Source organism: Poecilia reticulata, linkage group LG3, assembly GCF_000633615.1.
Source record: "Poecilia reticulata strain Guanapo linkage group LG3, Guppy_female_1.0+MT, whole genome shotgun sequence".
Taxonomy (NCBI): Eukaryota; Metazoa; Chordata; class Actinopteri; order Cyprinodontiformes; family Poeciliidae; genus Poecilia; species Poecilia reticulata.
Genome location: NC_024333.1, coordinates 19,405,107 through 19,422,230, shown reverse-complemented (window position 1 = coordinate 19,422,230; position 17,124 = coordinate 19,405,107). Strand labels below are relative to the sequence as shown.

At 41.5% G+C, this 17,124-nt stretch overlaps 2 protein-coding genes across 2 annotated transcripts in view; both read left to right on the top strand.

The window, feature by feature from the left end:
• mtmr10 (myotubularin related protein 10) overlaps nucleotides 1–5,325 on the top strand; it is an 18,761-nt gene extending 13,436 nt beyond the window's left edge. Inside the window, exons 15-16 of the mRNA XM_008405357.2 lie at nucleotides 830–1,012; nucleotides 2,569–5,325. Coding sequence (XP_008403579.1) covers nucleotides 830–1,012; nucleotides 2,569–3,174 — 789 coding nt within the window. The 3' untranslated portion in view covers nucleotides 3,175–5,325. The remainder of the gene's footprint in view (nucleotides 1–829; nucleotides 1,013–2,568) is intronic.
• A 3,537-nt stretch (nucleotides 5,326–8,862) lies between these two features.
• Nucleotides 8,863–15,502, top strand: atxn1l (ataxin 1-like). Its single transcript, XM_008405356.2, has 3 exons — nucleotides 8,863–9,001; nucleotides 10,994–12,150; nucleotides 12,607–15,502. Exons 2-3 carry the CDS (start codon nucleotides 11,116–11,118, stop codon nucleotides 14,059–14,061), a joined length of 2,490 nt encoding a protein of 829 aa, XP_008403578.1. The 5' UTR covers nucleotides 8,863–9,001; nucleotides 10,994–11,115; the 3' UTR covers nucleotides 14,062–15,502.
• Nucleotides 15,503–17,124: the final 1,622 nt, after the last annotated feature.

The following is a 17,124-nucleotide window of genomic DNA, read 5'->3' as shown; positions in this document are numbered from 1 at the left end:
ATGCCAGAAGTCCAGTGTCAAGTACCCACAGTCAGTGATGGTCTGAGGAGCCATGTCAGCTGCTGATGTTGGTCCACTGTGTTTTATCAAGGGCACGGTCAGCAGCTATCAGGAGGTTTTGGAGCACCTCATGCTTCCATCTGCTGAAAAGCTTTATGGAGATGAAGATTTAATTTTTCAGCACAACCTGGTACCTGCTTACAGTGCCAAAACCACTGGTATTACTGACCATGGTATTACTGTTGGCCTGCCAACTCTCCTGACCTGAACCCCATAGAGAATCTGCGGGATATTGTGAAGAGAAAGTTGAGAGACCAAGACCCAACACCATCGAAGCATCCTGGGCTCCATAACACCTCAGCAGTACCACAGGCTGATTGCCTCCATGCCGCATTGAAGGCTGCAAAAGGATTCCTGACCAAGTATTGAGTGCATAACTGAACATAATTATTTGAAGGTTGRCTTTTTTGGTATTAAAACACATTTCTTTTATTGATCGGATGAAATATGCTAATTTTTTGAGACGGGGATTTTGGGTTTTCATGAGCTGTATGCCAAAATCATCAGTATTAAAACGATAAAGACCTGAAATATTTCAGTTGGTGTGCAATGAATCTAAAATAAACGACAGTTTCATTTTTATCATTAGATTATGGAAAATAATAAACTTTATCACAATATGCTAATTTTTTGAGAAGGACCTGTATAAGAAACACAAGAAAGTGGCTTTTAGACAACTGTCCATTGCAGTGGCCACTACGCATGTCAGGATTAATTATTTTAGTTCATATTGTGTGCTAAAATCACTAATGTTTTGTTTCCTTTGCAGGACTTTGCGAAGAGCAAAGCCATCCCTCCAGGGGAAAACCACACGGCGATCTTCCCTCCTGTGTGGAAGTGGTCACAGCAGTTCTCCACCAGGGATCAAACCCTCTTTAATAACCCCATGTATGTTGGGAAAGGAGCTGCCTGTGTCCAGAACGGAGAGGTGAAAACCTTCCAACGCACAAAGGTAAGCAGGGGGCTGCTACTGGTGTAACCTTTGGGTTTACACCATTTAAGAGTTGGTGTCCATGCACTGAGATTGGCTTTTCATAAAGCACATTCAGAGAGTAAGCAAAAAATAGGTAAAGAGCCATTTATACCTCCGAGTTTCTTCCACATCTGAATGTGCATGAAGGATCTTTTTATTTAAAAAAAGAAATCTTTTCTTCCTCATTTAATTTTTGCACTGTGAAGAAAACGCTTATTCATGCACGATGAAAGCCCTGTTTATCCTGCTGATCCAAGGCTTAGATTCATAGATTTCTCTGTTTCCAAAACATTAAGAGTCAGCTGTCAGCGTTATTGAAATGTGACGCAGGAGAGTAAAATGTGGAGTTTTGTTTGGGAAAGTGAACAGTGTGTGTGTTGACTGCTGTAACGCAGAGCTATTTATTCCCTTTCTTACCACGTCATGTGATGTCTGTGTTTTCCCTTTTTGCTTCATTAATTCACTAGTTTTATAATCTGCTGTTGTCAACATAGCTTTATCTGTTTTAAATGAATCTGATATATATGTGAACTCTTTCTGGTGAGGTAGTTGGATTAAGTAAATGTGATCCTCCTTGCGGACCAACACGAGGTCCGATGGAAAACTAGTGCTGCAAATCATTCAAGCATCCTGTCTGAGCTGCTCCACAAGCTTCCACATCGTTAAGATGTTCTGTAATAACTGAACCCGGCCCGAGAGCCAAGGCCTTTCTAGTGACGCCTCCAGTTGTCCTTTGGTTATGCTCTGATGAATCTGAGCTGTTAAAATGGCTCAGAAGCAGCGAAAACGGAACAGAGTCAAGTCCTGATGTTCTGGAAAAACTTTACAGTTTCTAAGATGTAAAGATTATCCACTCTATCTACAGATTATTTACTTTTCTCTTGCATCGTCCATGTTTTTGTTTTATTTTCCTTCACAAGAAATTAAGATTTAAAATTTTTCATAGGTATAATTTTTGGTTTTGTCTCAATTGTGTGAACTTCTTCGAGTTTTTCTGTGCAATACTGTGACTTTAAAACTTATTCCGTCATCCTTTTCTATTCATTTAACCCAATCAGCTAAAAAAGTGTAATTATATTTGATTCACTTTTTCATGTTTTTATGTCGCAATAAGTAGCAATCAGTTAATTACAGGATTAAAATGAGCTTGATGATATTTATTCTTATATTTTTCTGAAGGAGAATTTTGCTTTTGGAGATATTTGTTTTGTTTGCAAGTGGCTTTTTGTTGTTTTATTTATTGTTTTTTGCTGGTAAATGCCTTAAAGTTCCAGTGTTTTGTGTTCAACTGGAACGCCATTGTCAGTAATACTTGAAAAAGGTCTCAAAACCACAATATTATCATTTGTCGTAATTACTGGGACAATTTATTGTCTGGCAAAATTAATTACTGCGACAGTCCTACATGAAGGTCCTTAAATTAAAGTTGGAGCAAGTCCTCCATTGTGTGAAATTAGAACTTTTTTGACTGATTCAGAAACTTTAAATAATCTGCCGTTTGACCTAAATCTGCTCCCGTGTTCTTTCTCCAACAGAAAGCTTTCAGTTCTACGGTGCGAATATCGAGCACGTCGCAGCGTAACGGCGTAAAGGGCGAGGAGGAGACGCTGCAGCGGCGAGGGTCTCTGGGACTGAAGGCCGAATTCTCTCCAGTGAAAGATGAAAGCCCGTCGGAGCGGTTCTTCAGGGACTGGTTTTCTCGCCCTGCAGACCAGCAGGGAGTTCTGATCCCCTACGTCCTGCCCTCACACGTGGTCCTCTGGAAGTTGTTCTTCCTACGCTGGGTTCCCGAAGCCTGCATCCCACACGGAGGCCCCGCCACCGTCTACCACAAGGTCTCCCAACTGGTTGATGAAATCGAGACGCTGCAGAACAAGCTCAGGCAGTACAAAGGGCCCAGTCCACACAGCACCCCCGGCCCGAGACCGGGCGGACCCCCTTCCGACCAGCGGAGGATGTATTTCAAGGCCAGTTCTCCAGATGACCCCCCAACTTCACCCAACGTCCTTAACTCGTCTTTTCCCTTCAACCCTGTGGGAAACCTGTGCCGGCGAGGCGTTCCAGGGACTCCGATTAGCAAATTTCTGAATGGAGCGAAGACCTGGCTCTCTACAGAGACTCTCGCTAACGACACTTTCTAATGGATTTTTGTAACAACGGATCACATTACTTTCCATGACTTTTTACTAAACTGTCCATACGTGTGCTGCTGACAAGTTAAAAATAACCCTTGAGTGTTTCTAAATTTACTGACCTACATTCACTAGAATTTGCACCATTGCTGCTGCTTTTAAAGATGAGGTTATTCCTAATTTGAGGTGTAATTTGTTTGGGGATTAAATCATTGACTCTTGTAGGAATAAATTAGGATCCTTTTAGATGCATGCTTCTTATTGGCCAGTACTTTTTCTGCAAAGACTGTGAGAAAAAAAACAAGCATCTATATAATATGCATAGGTTTATCTTGAGGCTTTTAGTCTAGCAAAAATAAATGTACTTTCTCATGTCCTTCTGTACCATAACTCTGACTAAAAAGGACATTTTGAGATTTTACTTGATGGTATACCTTTACTGTAGAATTTAAAGTTCCTCCTCCAGGCCTTGCATATAATTTGCTGTGGGTTTTTAAAGCTACAACATACTAAAGTAGAACTGTAGCTGTGCTTTTCTTAGAACAGATGTGTGAAGTGAGAGAATACTCATTTTTAATGCAGCAGCAATGATGCAATTCTCTGATCATAGATGCTAATGTTCCTGCCTGTTATAACTTATTAAAGACATTAAAAAAAATCCGTCACAGTTGACAAGAAATCAGCCCAGTGGTTAAAACAGAAACTATTTAAATGTAATGGGATCTTGAAGCAGTTTGCAGTAAAGATTTTAGTAGATCTTCTGCAACAAATGGTGTGGGATCAGGGCCTGACTTTGAACATGTTCAGGCGTTGTTTTCGTACGTTGTGAGAACGAAAATCTGTGGTAGATATTTCCTCTTCTGCTTTGCACGGGGTTTACTAAGCTGTTTTTTTAGATGCCTTCTGGTAAAGGCACTGAGAGGAAACCCAGTGAAGGCAGCTGAACGAGTGAACAAATGATAAAAAAGGGACAAATTCTTTGAGTCGGATCCGTTTCTGGTTTAATAAACTGGGTAAAGTCGCAGATCCATTGATGATGGCATTTTCAAGGTTTCTCGTTGACATGACCTGAGCTAGCATATCTTAATATGTAAATTTCCTCCAGAATTTGACATTCCCAGCACACGACATTCATTGTGCAACTACAGCAAAAGTCTAAAAGAGCTACATGCCTGTCTAGTTCAACAGAAAATATATTCCTGAACATGCTTTGATCATTATCTGTAAAACAATTGAAAACCAGAAACAAAAGGTCATTCTATTCTCACAAATGATAAAACGCACATTCTGTGATTTCCTTCTTGCTTTGGACTGTGTTCCCTTTACATAATTTCTCTTTATTAGCAGCGGATCAACGACACTTTGGAGACTCGCCTGTAGAAATAAATAGTTTAGTCTTTATAATGAGAAACCAGCACTGTCTAAAATGTCAAAGGAAATGGTATTTATTGCTTACCACTTGCCACCTTTTTATTTTCTTCCAAAAGTGCATTAAATACTGCATTGCTCGATTAACTGACGACATGCAGCAATCTCCTCATTCTTCAGCAATAACTAGTTCAGGTGTTTCCTATAATGTTTTATGCAAGTGCAAACCTGCTCTCCCAAATGCAATTGTTGCACTTTTTTCCCCTCCCCAAAATATAGAATGGAGTATTATAAGGCAACTGTTGAATATAATTTTGGCAAATATTATAAATACTGTATATTTGAAATGTTTCTGTTCATTCTGATTAATGGTACTAAATAACTCTTTATTCTTGATTTAGTCTTTATATTTTAAGGAGATGTATTTATATGCAGTTTTTCCACTAATTTACATCGTTGCACTCTGCTGTAATCGTATGATGAAGCGACGCCTCTGGTGTCGCTTCAGACGGATGGTCAGCGGATGGATTTATTCACTTATGCAAATGTTCTCAAAGAGGGACACAGTTACTTCTGCACACCCTCTGTGCCTTTTGTGAGGAAGATTGACTGTTCTTTGTAACTATATTCTTAATCTGTTGAGCTAATTTTGTTTCTAATACTTGTGACTTAGCAGAGCTGTAAATGTACTAGAGTTCAGGGGGTTTGCACTGAAGCTGTTTTTGCTAACAAAACATGTAGCTCAATTATGTATACCAGCAGCAAATAATTATACTAGTTTTCAAATGGAATGGTCTTTTTGTTTTTATTTTATTGAGCTCTAATAAATCAGATCAAATTTTATATGTACAGCACATTTCAGCAACAAGGCATTTTAAAGTGCTTCCCATCATAAAAACACAAAAATGGAAAGTCATTAAACACACAGGGAACAATTGAAACATTACATTTAGTCAAATGCCATTGTTAAATTCTTCATTGATTGTTTCAGTTATATTAAAAAAGAGGGATCCTAGGGTTGAACCTTGGGGTACCCCACATGTGACTTCTGTCTGTGGCATTATAACTAAACTCATCAGATTTGGTAGGTAAAAAATACCCTGGCCTAGATCGTATCAGAGAAAAACACGAGTGTATGCAGGATACAAATATCACAAACCAAACTTTGTGTAGAAGTTTGGTCTGCAGAGAAATTAAAGCAGCAGCTGACTTGCCATAAATTTAGATTTGTGCATGGTTGCTTCAGCTTAAATGGACCCAATTGAAATACAGAAGCTATTTGGTTTCTTTTATGCAACAAAGTTCTCAAAATGCTATCTATTACTAATATTTTTATAATAATCCTGAGGACAAACTGAAATAAATACCAAATGGGTCAAATATAAAACTCAAACAACTGACAAAACTGTTTTCTTGGTTTATAATGTTGCCGTTTCCCAGCAGCCATGCAAACAAACTGAGTGCTGTGATACTGGGTTCGCCCATTAGCTGTAAAATACAGTCTGAATTAAAGAAAACTGGAGTTTTTTGGTAACTGAGAACTGGAGTATCGGTGCAGGATGTCAGAATTGAGTCACTGCTCTGCACCCTGCTACCTCGCAACAACATTGTCCTAAATCCGGTGTGTTTTTTCTCCTCCCTTTTTTGCCCGCTGTCTGCTGGACATGGCATCAGAACCTCAGTGATTCTGCAAAGCTCAGGTATTTGCTACAAATTAATGAATTATTTTTCAGTTTAGCACTGTTGTGGGCACAGTTTTTATTTTCTAGCTGGATTTACCCAAGCAGGTACTTGCTGACATCTTTGTTTTTCTTGTCTGGTAGTTGAACTTTTCCTGTCAATGTGCTGTAAATAATCTACCCTAACACTCTGCTGCAGCTCCAAAGCTTTTCAGATGTTTTATTACTTCTGCATTTCCATGCAATTATTACCTGTTAAATCCAACCTGGTTTAATGAGAAAACTTCAATGCTTTGTAGGATTATTGCTGAAACTAACAAAAGTGGGGAATATAATCTGAAGAGAAACTAAAACAGTTCCCACAAACCATCTATTTCCTAGAATCTTTTTTTTTTTTAGATTTTTTCTACATTAAGCTGCTCCTTTCACCTCAATTCAATAAAGGACACAATGCAGAAGATTTGTCAGTTCAAGCCTACTTAACATTTTGATGACAACTTGAACATTATTTTCTGTTGTTTCAAAAATAAAAAAAAGAATGTGAATGGTAAAGTTTCTAAACCCACAAAAAGTACAGTTTAATATCCGGAAGTAAAAGACTCTGAGGCAAAATAAACAAAATAAATGGCAAAATTCTAAATTTTGAATGTTTGTGTCTTTATCTATCTGACTGAACCTAAATTACCATAAAAATTGGACAAAAATATAATTTTTGATTTAGCGTACCAAACATTGAAAGCCATTTAAGTATAAATCAAAAATAAATAAAAACAATCTTTTTCTTTTTTGTGTGGATATTTCTCTTTTAGACACAAACCTGGGATCACTTTTTCAATATAGCATTTTGTTTTTACATCCTTCAAATTTCTAAAATGATCAAATCAAATGTCAAACTGGACATGATTCTGTGAAAACATATTTCTTACAGGAAATCTTTTCAGGACACAACCCTCCAGCTCCCCCTGCTGTGTGTCATTTAATACGTCTCACGCAATCAAACTGTGAAAAACTCTTAACGGACTCTTAAGAGTCAAAAATGAACTTTTTAAGCAATTTAGACTGAACTTAGAGTCTACCGACTTGTCCTGCGTTCATCCTTCCAAGTAGAGGTTGATCACTTTTTCCCTCGCTGTCCATGCTGTTAGCTTTACTTTTCATTGTGTGTTTTATATTTCTTCTAAATGTATCCTTGATCTGATGAGTCTGAAGCGATATACAATAACGTTGCAGCTCGTTTGGTTAGGAGTCTGTATGTGCTTAGTATTCATAGATGTCTCGGTGGGTTTTTTTTATATCAGCTGTGGGTTTGTGCAGCTGATTTATCTCTATGTACAGAACCAGACATGTACGCTTCATGAAGATGTGTTTAAAAAAAAAAAAGAAAGAAGGTACATTCACTTTCTATTGCTCTAGAATATTCTAACATAAGGTTTTTCTGGTTCTAAAAATGACAGAAGTAGAGGTGCACTACAAAAGTTTAAACATAAGACAAATTGTTTCTTTAATTACATTCAAAATATGAAATTCAAATGCACTGTTTTGCAGATTCCTATCACACAAAATGATGTTTTTCTAGTAGGGGACAGATGGGTGGGGAGTTCCAGTTAATTTGAATGATTATGACCTACAGATAATGAAAATCCCAAATTTAGTTTCCTAGAAAATTTGAAAACAAGGCTGTTAAAAACAGAAATATGTAGGACCTGCACTTTCAAGGGAAAGACTGCTGACTTGACAGGAGCAGAAACACAGAGTTCTGTGTCCAAGCAGATTGAGAGAAAATTGAGTGGAAGGAAAAAGTGCAGCAGAAGTTGCACAAACAAAGGGGATAACAGCAGCTTTAAGAAGATTTTGAAGCAAAGTTCATTAAAGAGTCAGAACTTTTAAAACCCCCCCACACATAGAGATCCAGGACATGTATAATAAATGTGTAATAATCGTTGCTTTCCTCATGTTAATCCTGAGCCAAAGACAAAATCTAGGGAGAAAAAAGACTGGACTCTGACTTGGGGGCTCAAAGTACTCTTTTCAAAATAAATTAAATTTCAAAGAGTTGAAATGCTGTGTTTAACCACCATGGTATCACTGAGCTGCTATAAAAGCAATACGGGTTTTTATGAACCCCTCAACAAAGCTACAGGCTGATACATGCCATGCTACGCTGCACTGATGCAGTAATTCAGGAAAAGAAGCCCCAGTCAAGCACACTCTGGGCAGACTTTTCAGTGGACGTTTTAAAATCAGCCTTATTAAATTATTAGGAACTCAATCTGGTGTTTTCCTTGCCTGTAAGACGTAAACATCAAACCAAATCGCTATGCGGATCCATATATTCTATGAGTTTCACTTTCAGAGATGAATTACTGAAATAAATTATATTTTTGCGAGTTCTATAAATATCTGTATAGGTTTTTACTTAATAAGAACATGTAATTTATATCTATTCATCTAATTCATCCCAACAGCAGTCCCTCCCTGCTGTTTATTTGATCTATTTATTCAAGCGGCGAGTGACTTCATTTTATACCTGCACAGTAGATAGTTACTGCCTCATGCTCACACATATTTGGACTACAACTGCTTATTCTTAAATAGACATTACACACCACTTACTTGGAAAAACAGGAAATTGAATCAAGCAGTGACATCATTCGCGAGCGCCTCTGCTGGCCTTTGAGATGGGCTTCACTCGTTAGCCTTGATTTTTTTTTTTTCTTCCAATCATCCCCCTCGCATATCCACTTTTATTTTTATTACAAAGAAACGCCCGTCCGCGATGACATTAGAAGGTGAGTGTGCAGAATGAGACAAAGCGGACGCATTTATGGTGAATGCCGCGTTTGTTGCCATCTTAGCTGTGAGTCAGACTCTTGTAGCTATGCTAGCCATGTAGCTAACTAGCCTCCTCCTCGATGTTTCCAGATAATAAATAGTTGTATTAATAGAATGAACCGATATTAGAAAATGTACGCATTAGAAACATGTTGAATGTTTATTGCTGGAGGAATAATTGTCACCGTGCCAGCTCTAATATTTAAAGAGGAAACTATGTATATCCAGGTAGCTAGCTAACTTTAGCCAAGTGAGGCTAACGATTAAAACTGACTTTGATATGAAAGTTAAACAAACACGAAACTGTGGCGTTAGTATTGATTCTTGTCTTCTTTGTGTTTTTCATTTTAGATGAGAAATTTTCGATTTTCTATTAAGAAAAATCAAGAATGTGGTTATAGATAAATAAAGAAGTTACTACATTAACAACTGATTCTCACCATTGATCAACACGCGTATTTTAAATGCTTCAGTTTAAATGCGATTTTACTTTTATTGAAGCTGACAAAGAGCAGAGCGATTCAATGACCACAGATCCCCCCTGAAAGAAGGCAACACTTGAAATGCTTCACGTTATAAATAGCTCAGAGTCTCTGGTGTATTTCTGGAGTCATTTCTGAAGATGCGTTCATTTGTTTGATTTTTATCATTTAAGCAGATTTAGTTGTAATTTAAGTTCTTTGGCAGTTGTACGTGTTTGACTTTGATGCCTCCATGGTTGTAATGCTTTTTTAATATGCAGGTTTTCTGCAGCCTCACAAAAAGTCTAAATTGTAGGCATTCATAAAGTTTTGAATGTGTTCATTTACCTGCTTGGCAGCTTTTGTTAAGGGATCGTCGGATTTGGCCATGATGGACTGGTGAGCTGCATTTTGAGCAAGTTTTAGCCTCAAACTCATCAATAACTGTGATGAAATTTACTCTCTAATATCTAGAAGAACAATCATGTAAGTAGTTATGTCCTCCTCAATTTATGTAGATCCTAAAATTAAAACCCAATGGTCTTAAATAAAACCTCCAAAATTTAATTTAATGAAGATTACAGAAATCTGAAAATGGTTGTCCCTGTCACCAGATCAGTGAGTTTTCTTGTATTTATTTCAGCCCTTGTTTCTTTTCTTGTTTTGAGTCTCATACTGACCCCAAAGCCTTTACATAATTATTTAGTGGTTGTTTTTTGGCTTTAGGAAATTTGCTATTCTTTTTATGATCTAAATTAAGTCACAAGGACCCGTGTAGGCCTGTAATGATAACAAAGTTTGCTTCAAGATAAATTGCCTCAGAAGTTATTGCGATCAACGATAATATTGGTTTGAGAACTTTTTCAAGTAATACAATGGCATTATAATGCAAGTTCACATTCCTCAAAGATCAATAGACTTGAAATTCTAACAAACATTTAACACTGGAACTGGAAGGTGTTTTAAATATAAAAAATGAATAAACAAAGCAACAGAAAACAACAAATAAAATGAATTTTAAAGTCTCTGTGAACAAAATTGTCCTTCAAAAATGGTCTAGTTGAGACCAAAGAACCAGACTGAAGACTTTTGTCATCTAAGATTTGGTAGAAAGAAAAAAAATACAATTTATGCAAGTAGAAATGACTGAGTTAGCTTGAATGTGGCATGCTATTAAATGATTTATTGCTTATTATATTGTGACAGGCCTCGCTCGACCTGTGAGTTTATTGATGAGTTCTGAGAAATTGGATTAATGGGATTTATAAGTTATTTGATCTGCACCAGCCAAGCTTTTGATTGCATGCATTTTAAAAAAAAAAGTTATTTACAAACTTTTTCAGGGAAGAGCAGTTACACTTTTTTTAGACACAACTTATAGAGCGATATGTCTACTGTTAAAAAAAGCAGTTCTCTTTTTCTCCTTTTAGGTTGAGTTACAACTTAGACTTGCAGATCCTGAGTGTGTGTGTATGTGTATCTTCCTAGGTGAACTGGCAGACAGGGTCAGCCAGGTGATTTCAGAACTGGTTGCGGTGCAGGCTGGCTGGCTTGCAGGTTTCAGTTCCTGTGCCGTGCAGTAAAGCAACTTGGTCGGTCAAAGGATTGCAATGAAACCAGCACAGGAGCGCAACCAGGAGAGCCTGCCTCCTAAGAAGAGGGACCTCCCTCTCAGCAACAGCGGCGGCAGCGTCGGAGGGGCGGGAGGGGGCGGAGCTACGGGAGGCGGCAGCAGCGCTGCTGGCGGAGGTAACGGAGAAGCCGAAGTTGTTTCCATCCACAACTCTGCAGCCGGCAGTGAGACTCAGGGAGGGAACCCATCAGGAGAGTGGCCACGAACTCATCCGGAGCATCACTATAGGGTGGATAATTCAGAGAGCATCTCAGCGGGGCCTGTCGATCAGTACAGTATGATTTACAAAGTGGCTGTTCCTTCTGTTACCTACTCGCAAACTAGCCTCCACCCAGTGTTAAGCCACATCTCGCCCACGTACACCGTACACTCTCCTCTCCTGCAGCATCCAGGCCTTCCCTATCCTCCTCTGGGTTACGCTCACATCCCTCATCCGTCTCTCCAGTTTGTCAGTTCCCCGTACGCCGCGGTTCCTTACGCCGTCCCGTCCGGCTTCGTCCCTGGATCGCTGATTTCTCCATCGGGCGCCATCCCTCAGCCTCACGCCGTGTCCCACCTGGTTCCCTATCCATCCGTCATACAGGACGGAGTGGTTTCCCCGCCTCCCCAGACTCAAGCTCATACGTTTACCAAAGTTGCAGCGCCAGGCGGCGTCCCGCTGATGATGTCTTCAGAGCAAGCCGCCCAGCAGCACATCGGTACTATCGGAGTCATACCTGCCCCAGAGCTCAGCTCCAGAGGGATGCCGGTCTTCTACCAGCCCCAGGGCAGCCGGGGCGTGTCCGGCCCCGGCGACCTGCACAACGACGCGGAGCTTAACGGCAGCGATAAAGAGCAGGGAGTCAGAGAGGTGCTGCATGACTCTGCCTACACTTCCAGAAATGCACATCTGCAGCAGGTAGTGTCCAGCTCTGCAGCGCAGGAGCACAGCCAAGAAAGGGCCCTGCAGAACCGACGCCTGGAAGGCCGAAGCTCTCCTGGTCAGCGCAGCACTCCGGACAGCGATCTGGAGGTAAGACATGCTCACAGCTCGGTAATGGAGCCTAAAAATTAGAACTGGCACTAAATTTCCACCATGTTGTTGCAATTATGAGATGATATTGATTGGAATTAATGCACATTTTTCAAACTACTCGTTTTTTTTCCATCTTGCCATAGCAGGGTGTCCGTTATACTTAACATGTATTAAATTTGTTTAAAAAAATGTAAGTTGGCCATTAATATGTCATTCACAGGTTGTAAAATTAGTCGTCGTAGGACTGTTTTTTTTTTTTTTTGTGGTGCTGGAAAGGTTTGAAAACTTAACTTGAAAATGCTTGAAAAGGGCTAGAATTCCACTGAGGGAAAAGAGTACGAAGCCTGTAAAAAGCTTTGTGAATTTATTTCAAAGGGCAACTTTGAACATTTAAATGTTTGTTGCAATGAAACTCAAAATGCTCGGACATTGATTCCTCGGTTTGCCTCCCAGGTGCAGCAGGTCGTTGGCCGCCTGGCTACCTCGAGTCAAGGTGTCGGCGGGGTGCGGAAGGAGGTCTCGTTTGCCCCTTTGAATCTCTCTCAGGGGGTCCAAAGAACCAGAGACGTCCACGGGGAGAGCCCGGCTGTTTCCAGCAGGGCTGTGCATTCGGCACAGCCGCTGAGTTACGTTGAACACAAAGTCGGCGGTCTCCAGCAGCAGCCGGGTCACGCCGTCATGCTGACCAACGGGCAGCCGGTGCTCGTTCCTCTCGACTATCACCTGCAGCATCAGTCCCAGCCGCAGCAACACTACCCAGGACAGGCGAGCGACGCCGCAAAGGCCTCCATTAACCCAAGCTTTAAAACCTCAGAGTCTCCAGGCAGAGCCGGCCTCCCTGAGAAGGTGGAGCCGACCACAGCTAAGCAGCAGCATCATTATCATCATCAGCAGCAGCTGCAGCTGCAGCCTTCTCTACAGCCATCAGTCCACTCTGCAGCAGAGTTAACTCAGGCTTCGGGCGTCCCGGCGGCGGTGGCGGCGGCAGCACCTGGCAGTAACCCGTCACATTTCATGAAGGGGGCGATTATCCAGCTGGCCACCGGGGAGCTGAAGCGTGTGGAGGATCTGCAAACTCAGGATTTTGTGCGAAGTGCAGAGGTCAGCGGAGGGCTCAAGATCGACTCCAGCATGGTGATGGACATCCGGTCCAGCCAGCAGAGACCGGGTCTGGTGTCTCTGCATTTCACGGTGGGGGAGCAGCAGAGCAAGGTGACCATCGACGTCCCGCCAGAGCACCCGTTCTTCGTGTTCGGCCAGGGCTGGTCGTCGTGCAGCCCTGAGCGCACTGCCCAGCTGTACGGCCTGACCTGCCACCTCCTGCAGGTGGGGGACATGTGCGTGTCCATCACGCTGCAGCAGCAACAGCTTCAGCCGCAGCTGCAGAAGCAACCGCAGCATCACAACTCGCAGCAGCAGCAGAACGTGTCGAGAACTTTAGGCAAAAGCAGCGTGGCGTTGGGACCCGGTCACCAGCTCATGGGGCCTCCCGCACCCCAACAGCTGCGGCCGCAAGCTCACTTCAGGATGGATCGCGTCCACAGAGAGCGGCAGCAGCGGGACGGCGAGGGCGGCGTGCTGGAAAAGGACGAAGCACATTTAGCGGTTGTTGGACACACTGAATCCCCCGTCCGGCGAAGTCGGACCTCCACGGAGCATCCCAGGAGTCAGAGCAGCTACCACTTGCACACAGAGGGCTCTGCTTTCGCCGGGACCGGCATGACCGCCATGCAGGCCGCACTTGGCGCCTCTCAGAGGCGCTGGTCGTCGCCCGGCCTCCAAAGATACAGCATGAAGGGAGACGAAGGGCCACGCCCTCAGATAATCGCCTCTGGCCACACGAGGCCTTCTTTCATCCCGCAGGAGGTGAAACTGTCCATCGAGGGGCGCTCCAACGCAGGGAAGTAGCATCACATTTGGTAGCAACCGTAGGAGAGACTGCCAGGAGCGAGAACGAGTCTGACAAGGAGAGAAAGAGGAAAAAAACAGTGTGAATGTAGCCTCAGAATGTTTGAGATTTTGCACACCTAAAAGTATACAAAGACACATGATTTTGTTGATCTTCTTGAGAAGTTTTGCTTCGATGTTACTCAGCCACGAAAAACAGAAACCTTCGGTTTCCCAGCCTGCTGAGGTCTGACAGGAAAATGGAAAGCTAAGTAGAACGTATGTAGCTTATGAACGCCTGCCATAGTCCTTACACACTGCTTTTCTCTTCCTCGCTCCCTCCTTCGTCTCCACCTCCTTGTACCCACGCCTGGACGTTTTCACTAAAAACACTTTGGCTTTACCTTCTGACTAAAACTCTCTCAATGGGAAACACAACAGAGTGTGCAGTCTCAAAGCACAGCTACCAACTCTGATGTTAAAAATCACAGCCAGCGATCTTTAGATGTCAACACTCCTAAAAAAATTTTATCTCTTTATATTTATAAAGCATTTACCCCCCACAAAAGTGGAGCCACTGACATCAGCAGGGCCTGTGATGTCGTCGATTAAAACCTCTGCTGTCAGCAGGAAATCTCTCTCTCTAAGTCATTCATTTTCAGCAAGTCAGTCTCCAAAGATAGATGCAAGATTCTGTTTCAGGCCAAAAATGGCGCCTCTCGCACGTCTTACAATCGAGTAGTTCACCAATCAATTTCCTGTTCCTTCATTTAGCGCTAGTGCGGCAGGAACTGAAATGATGCCTTTCTCCTCTCTGAAACGACAACGTTTTGCATTCCAGTGTGATTGTGTCGTTTAGAGTACATTTCTTTCTCCCCCGCTTCCCTCTGTACCTCACAGCTCTTCTCGACCAGGTTGATGAACTTTGGTGCATTTTAATGTAATTACTGCAGGAGGCGCCGACTGCTTCTCACCAAAGCCTTGAGAGAAAAATCCACCTGTTGCATCTTGCAGTTTGCCCTGAAAGGAGAATATGTGAGTGTGAGTGAGACAGCGTTGAAGCTCGAGTCTGTCTTTTCTCAGTTCCTTTAAAGAAAGCAATAGTTTCTTGTTTTTTTTTGTTTAGTCCCCCCCCCCCACCCCCCTCCAAGCTTTTGGCTGTCCCGGAAATGTCATTGTCTGGTCCTCTTCCAGAGGTGATGCACCATTTTGATCTTCTGTTAATTCAGGCAGCATTTAAGCTAAATTATTGGCTCATTAATTTTCCAAAATGCATCTTCAGGAGGCTCTAGATTAACAGGTTGCTTGTGCATCATTTTCTAATGTCTTCTGTTGTCCACTGTGTTCATTCAGTCCACCCTACGTAGGAATCTGTGCTTTCTTCATGTTTTTATCTCGTTGATTGAAGGGAATTTGTTTGAAGTGTTGTTGGAGTTTTGTGGCAAGCGAAGAAGAAGAAAAAAAAACACAACTGACTTGTTTTTTTTTTTAACTGTTTACAAATTAGCCGAGGTGAATGCTGCAGTCTCTTCCTTCTGACGTATTTCTATCTTGAAAAATCGAAAGTGCAATTAGATCATACATAAATTCATCCAGAGGTTTCCAATCAGACAACATTCCTCATGCAGACATTCCCATCGGAAAAGCGACACGTGTAATAGTTTCTGGTCCTTTTTATGAAACTTGAATATAGCGCGATTATTCACTTTAAAACGTTTTCCTTTTGCCCGAAAGCTTTAGGTAATTTTCTCTTGCACACACAGAGCTACTGCTTTTACTAGTCCATATTGGCTGTATGGCTTTTCCTTCTTGACCTTGAACCAGTTTAAAGAAGTAGTTGCAGTAAAGCATAATATAGCATGAGGTTCAAGAATGGACAATTTGAACCTTTTTGGTATTAAAAAACTGAATTTTTTTGGATGATACTCTGAATGAATTTCTATGCGGAAGGCTTTTCCGTACTGCCATGATGGACAAAGAGGGTTCAGTTTTTCCTACCATCCAGCACCCAACACGTGTTCGTCAAAGCAATATTCATTCATCATGAGTCGACAACTTTCTGTAGTCTTGGTGTTTTCTATGCAGTAATCTCAGTACAACGTCCAGGATCGTCTTCAGTGTAGTCAGCTGAAGCAGCAGCAGCGGCTCTGATTGTTGGACGCAGTCGTTTGAAACGTTTCTTTCGCTGATGTCTGGGTTTAGTATTTTTGACTGACCTACTTTATAGGAATTAAAAGCAGTGTTTTTGGTTTACCTCTTTGTTGTTTTTTTTTTGTGGCCAGCAGTTGTCAGCTCTCTGAATCCCGAGTGAAAGCGTTTTCATCTTCCTTCTTTGAAGCCACGCATTTAAAGCCAAATCACGCGAGACGCGCCACTCGGACCGTTTGTCCGGTGAGGTCACAGTTTAGTGGGGTTTATTGTCTGGTGTAAAGCAGTGCCACTTATGGTTTAAAGCCCCAAGCAAAGCCATCCTGTGCTGACGCTTTCCTCTTTGTTTTCATCCTTCGCTTTGAGTGGCATGTGCCATTTTAAAGATTAATCCTCCATCACTGATGGTCCGTTGTTGTATAAAATTGCACTAAATGTCGTCCTTCAGTGTTCTCAAATGAAATCTGTTGGTAAACTGAAGACTTTCCAATTGTAAAGCACACAAAATCATGGAGAAATCGCAGGTTTTGTGTTTCTGTAGATAGGTGTATTTTTAATTTTTTTTTTTTTCCTGTGTAGATAGCTTCGATCGGTGACGACGATGATGATGCTTGTTTATAATGCCTTAAATTCAGCTTTGTACAATGTGTCCAAACGAACAACGGACTCCGTGTTCTCCGTTCAGGTTGTACGAGAGCATATCAGAAAGGTCAGGCTTGACGAGCAGAAACTTTTGCGCGACGACGTCGGCGAGAGTGAGTTTCGTAGAACTCGTTGCCTCCCGTTTTTTTTTTTGTTTGTTTTTTTTAGTTTTGATAATTATTTTTTTTATATACCTATCTCTGACTTTTTAATCTGTAGATTTTCAGTATGTGGAAGAGAAAGCGAAAGAAGCTTTCCTCAGCACTTTTTTTTTTTTTACAAGATGAGTTAAAG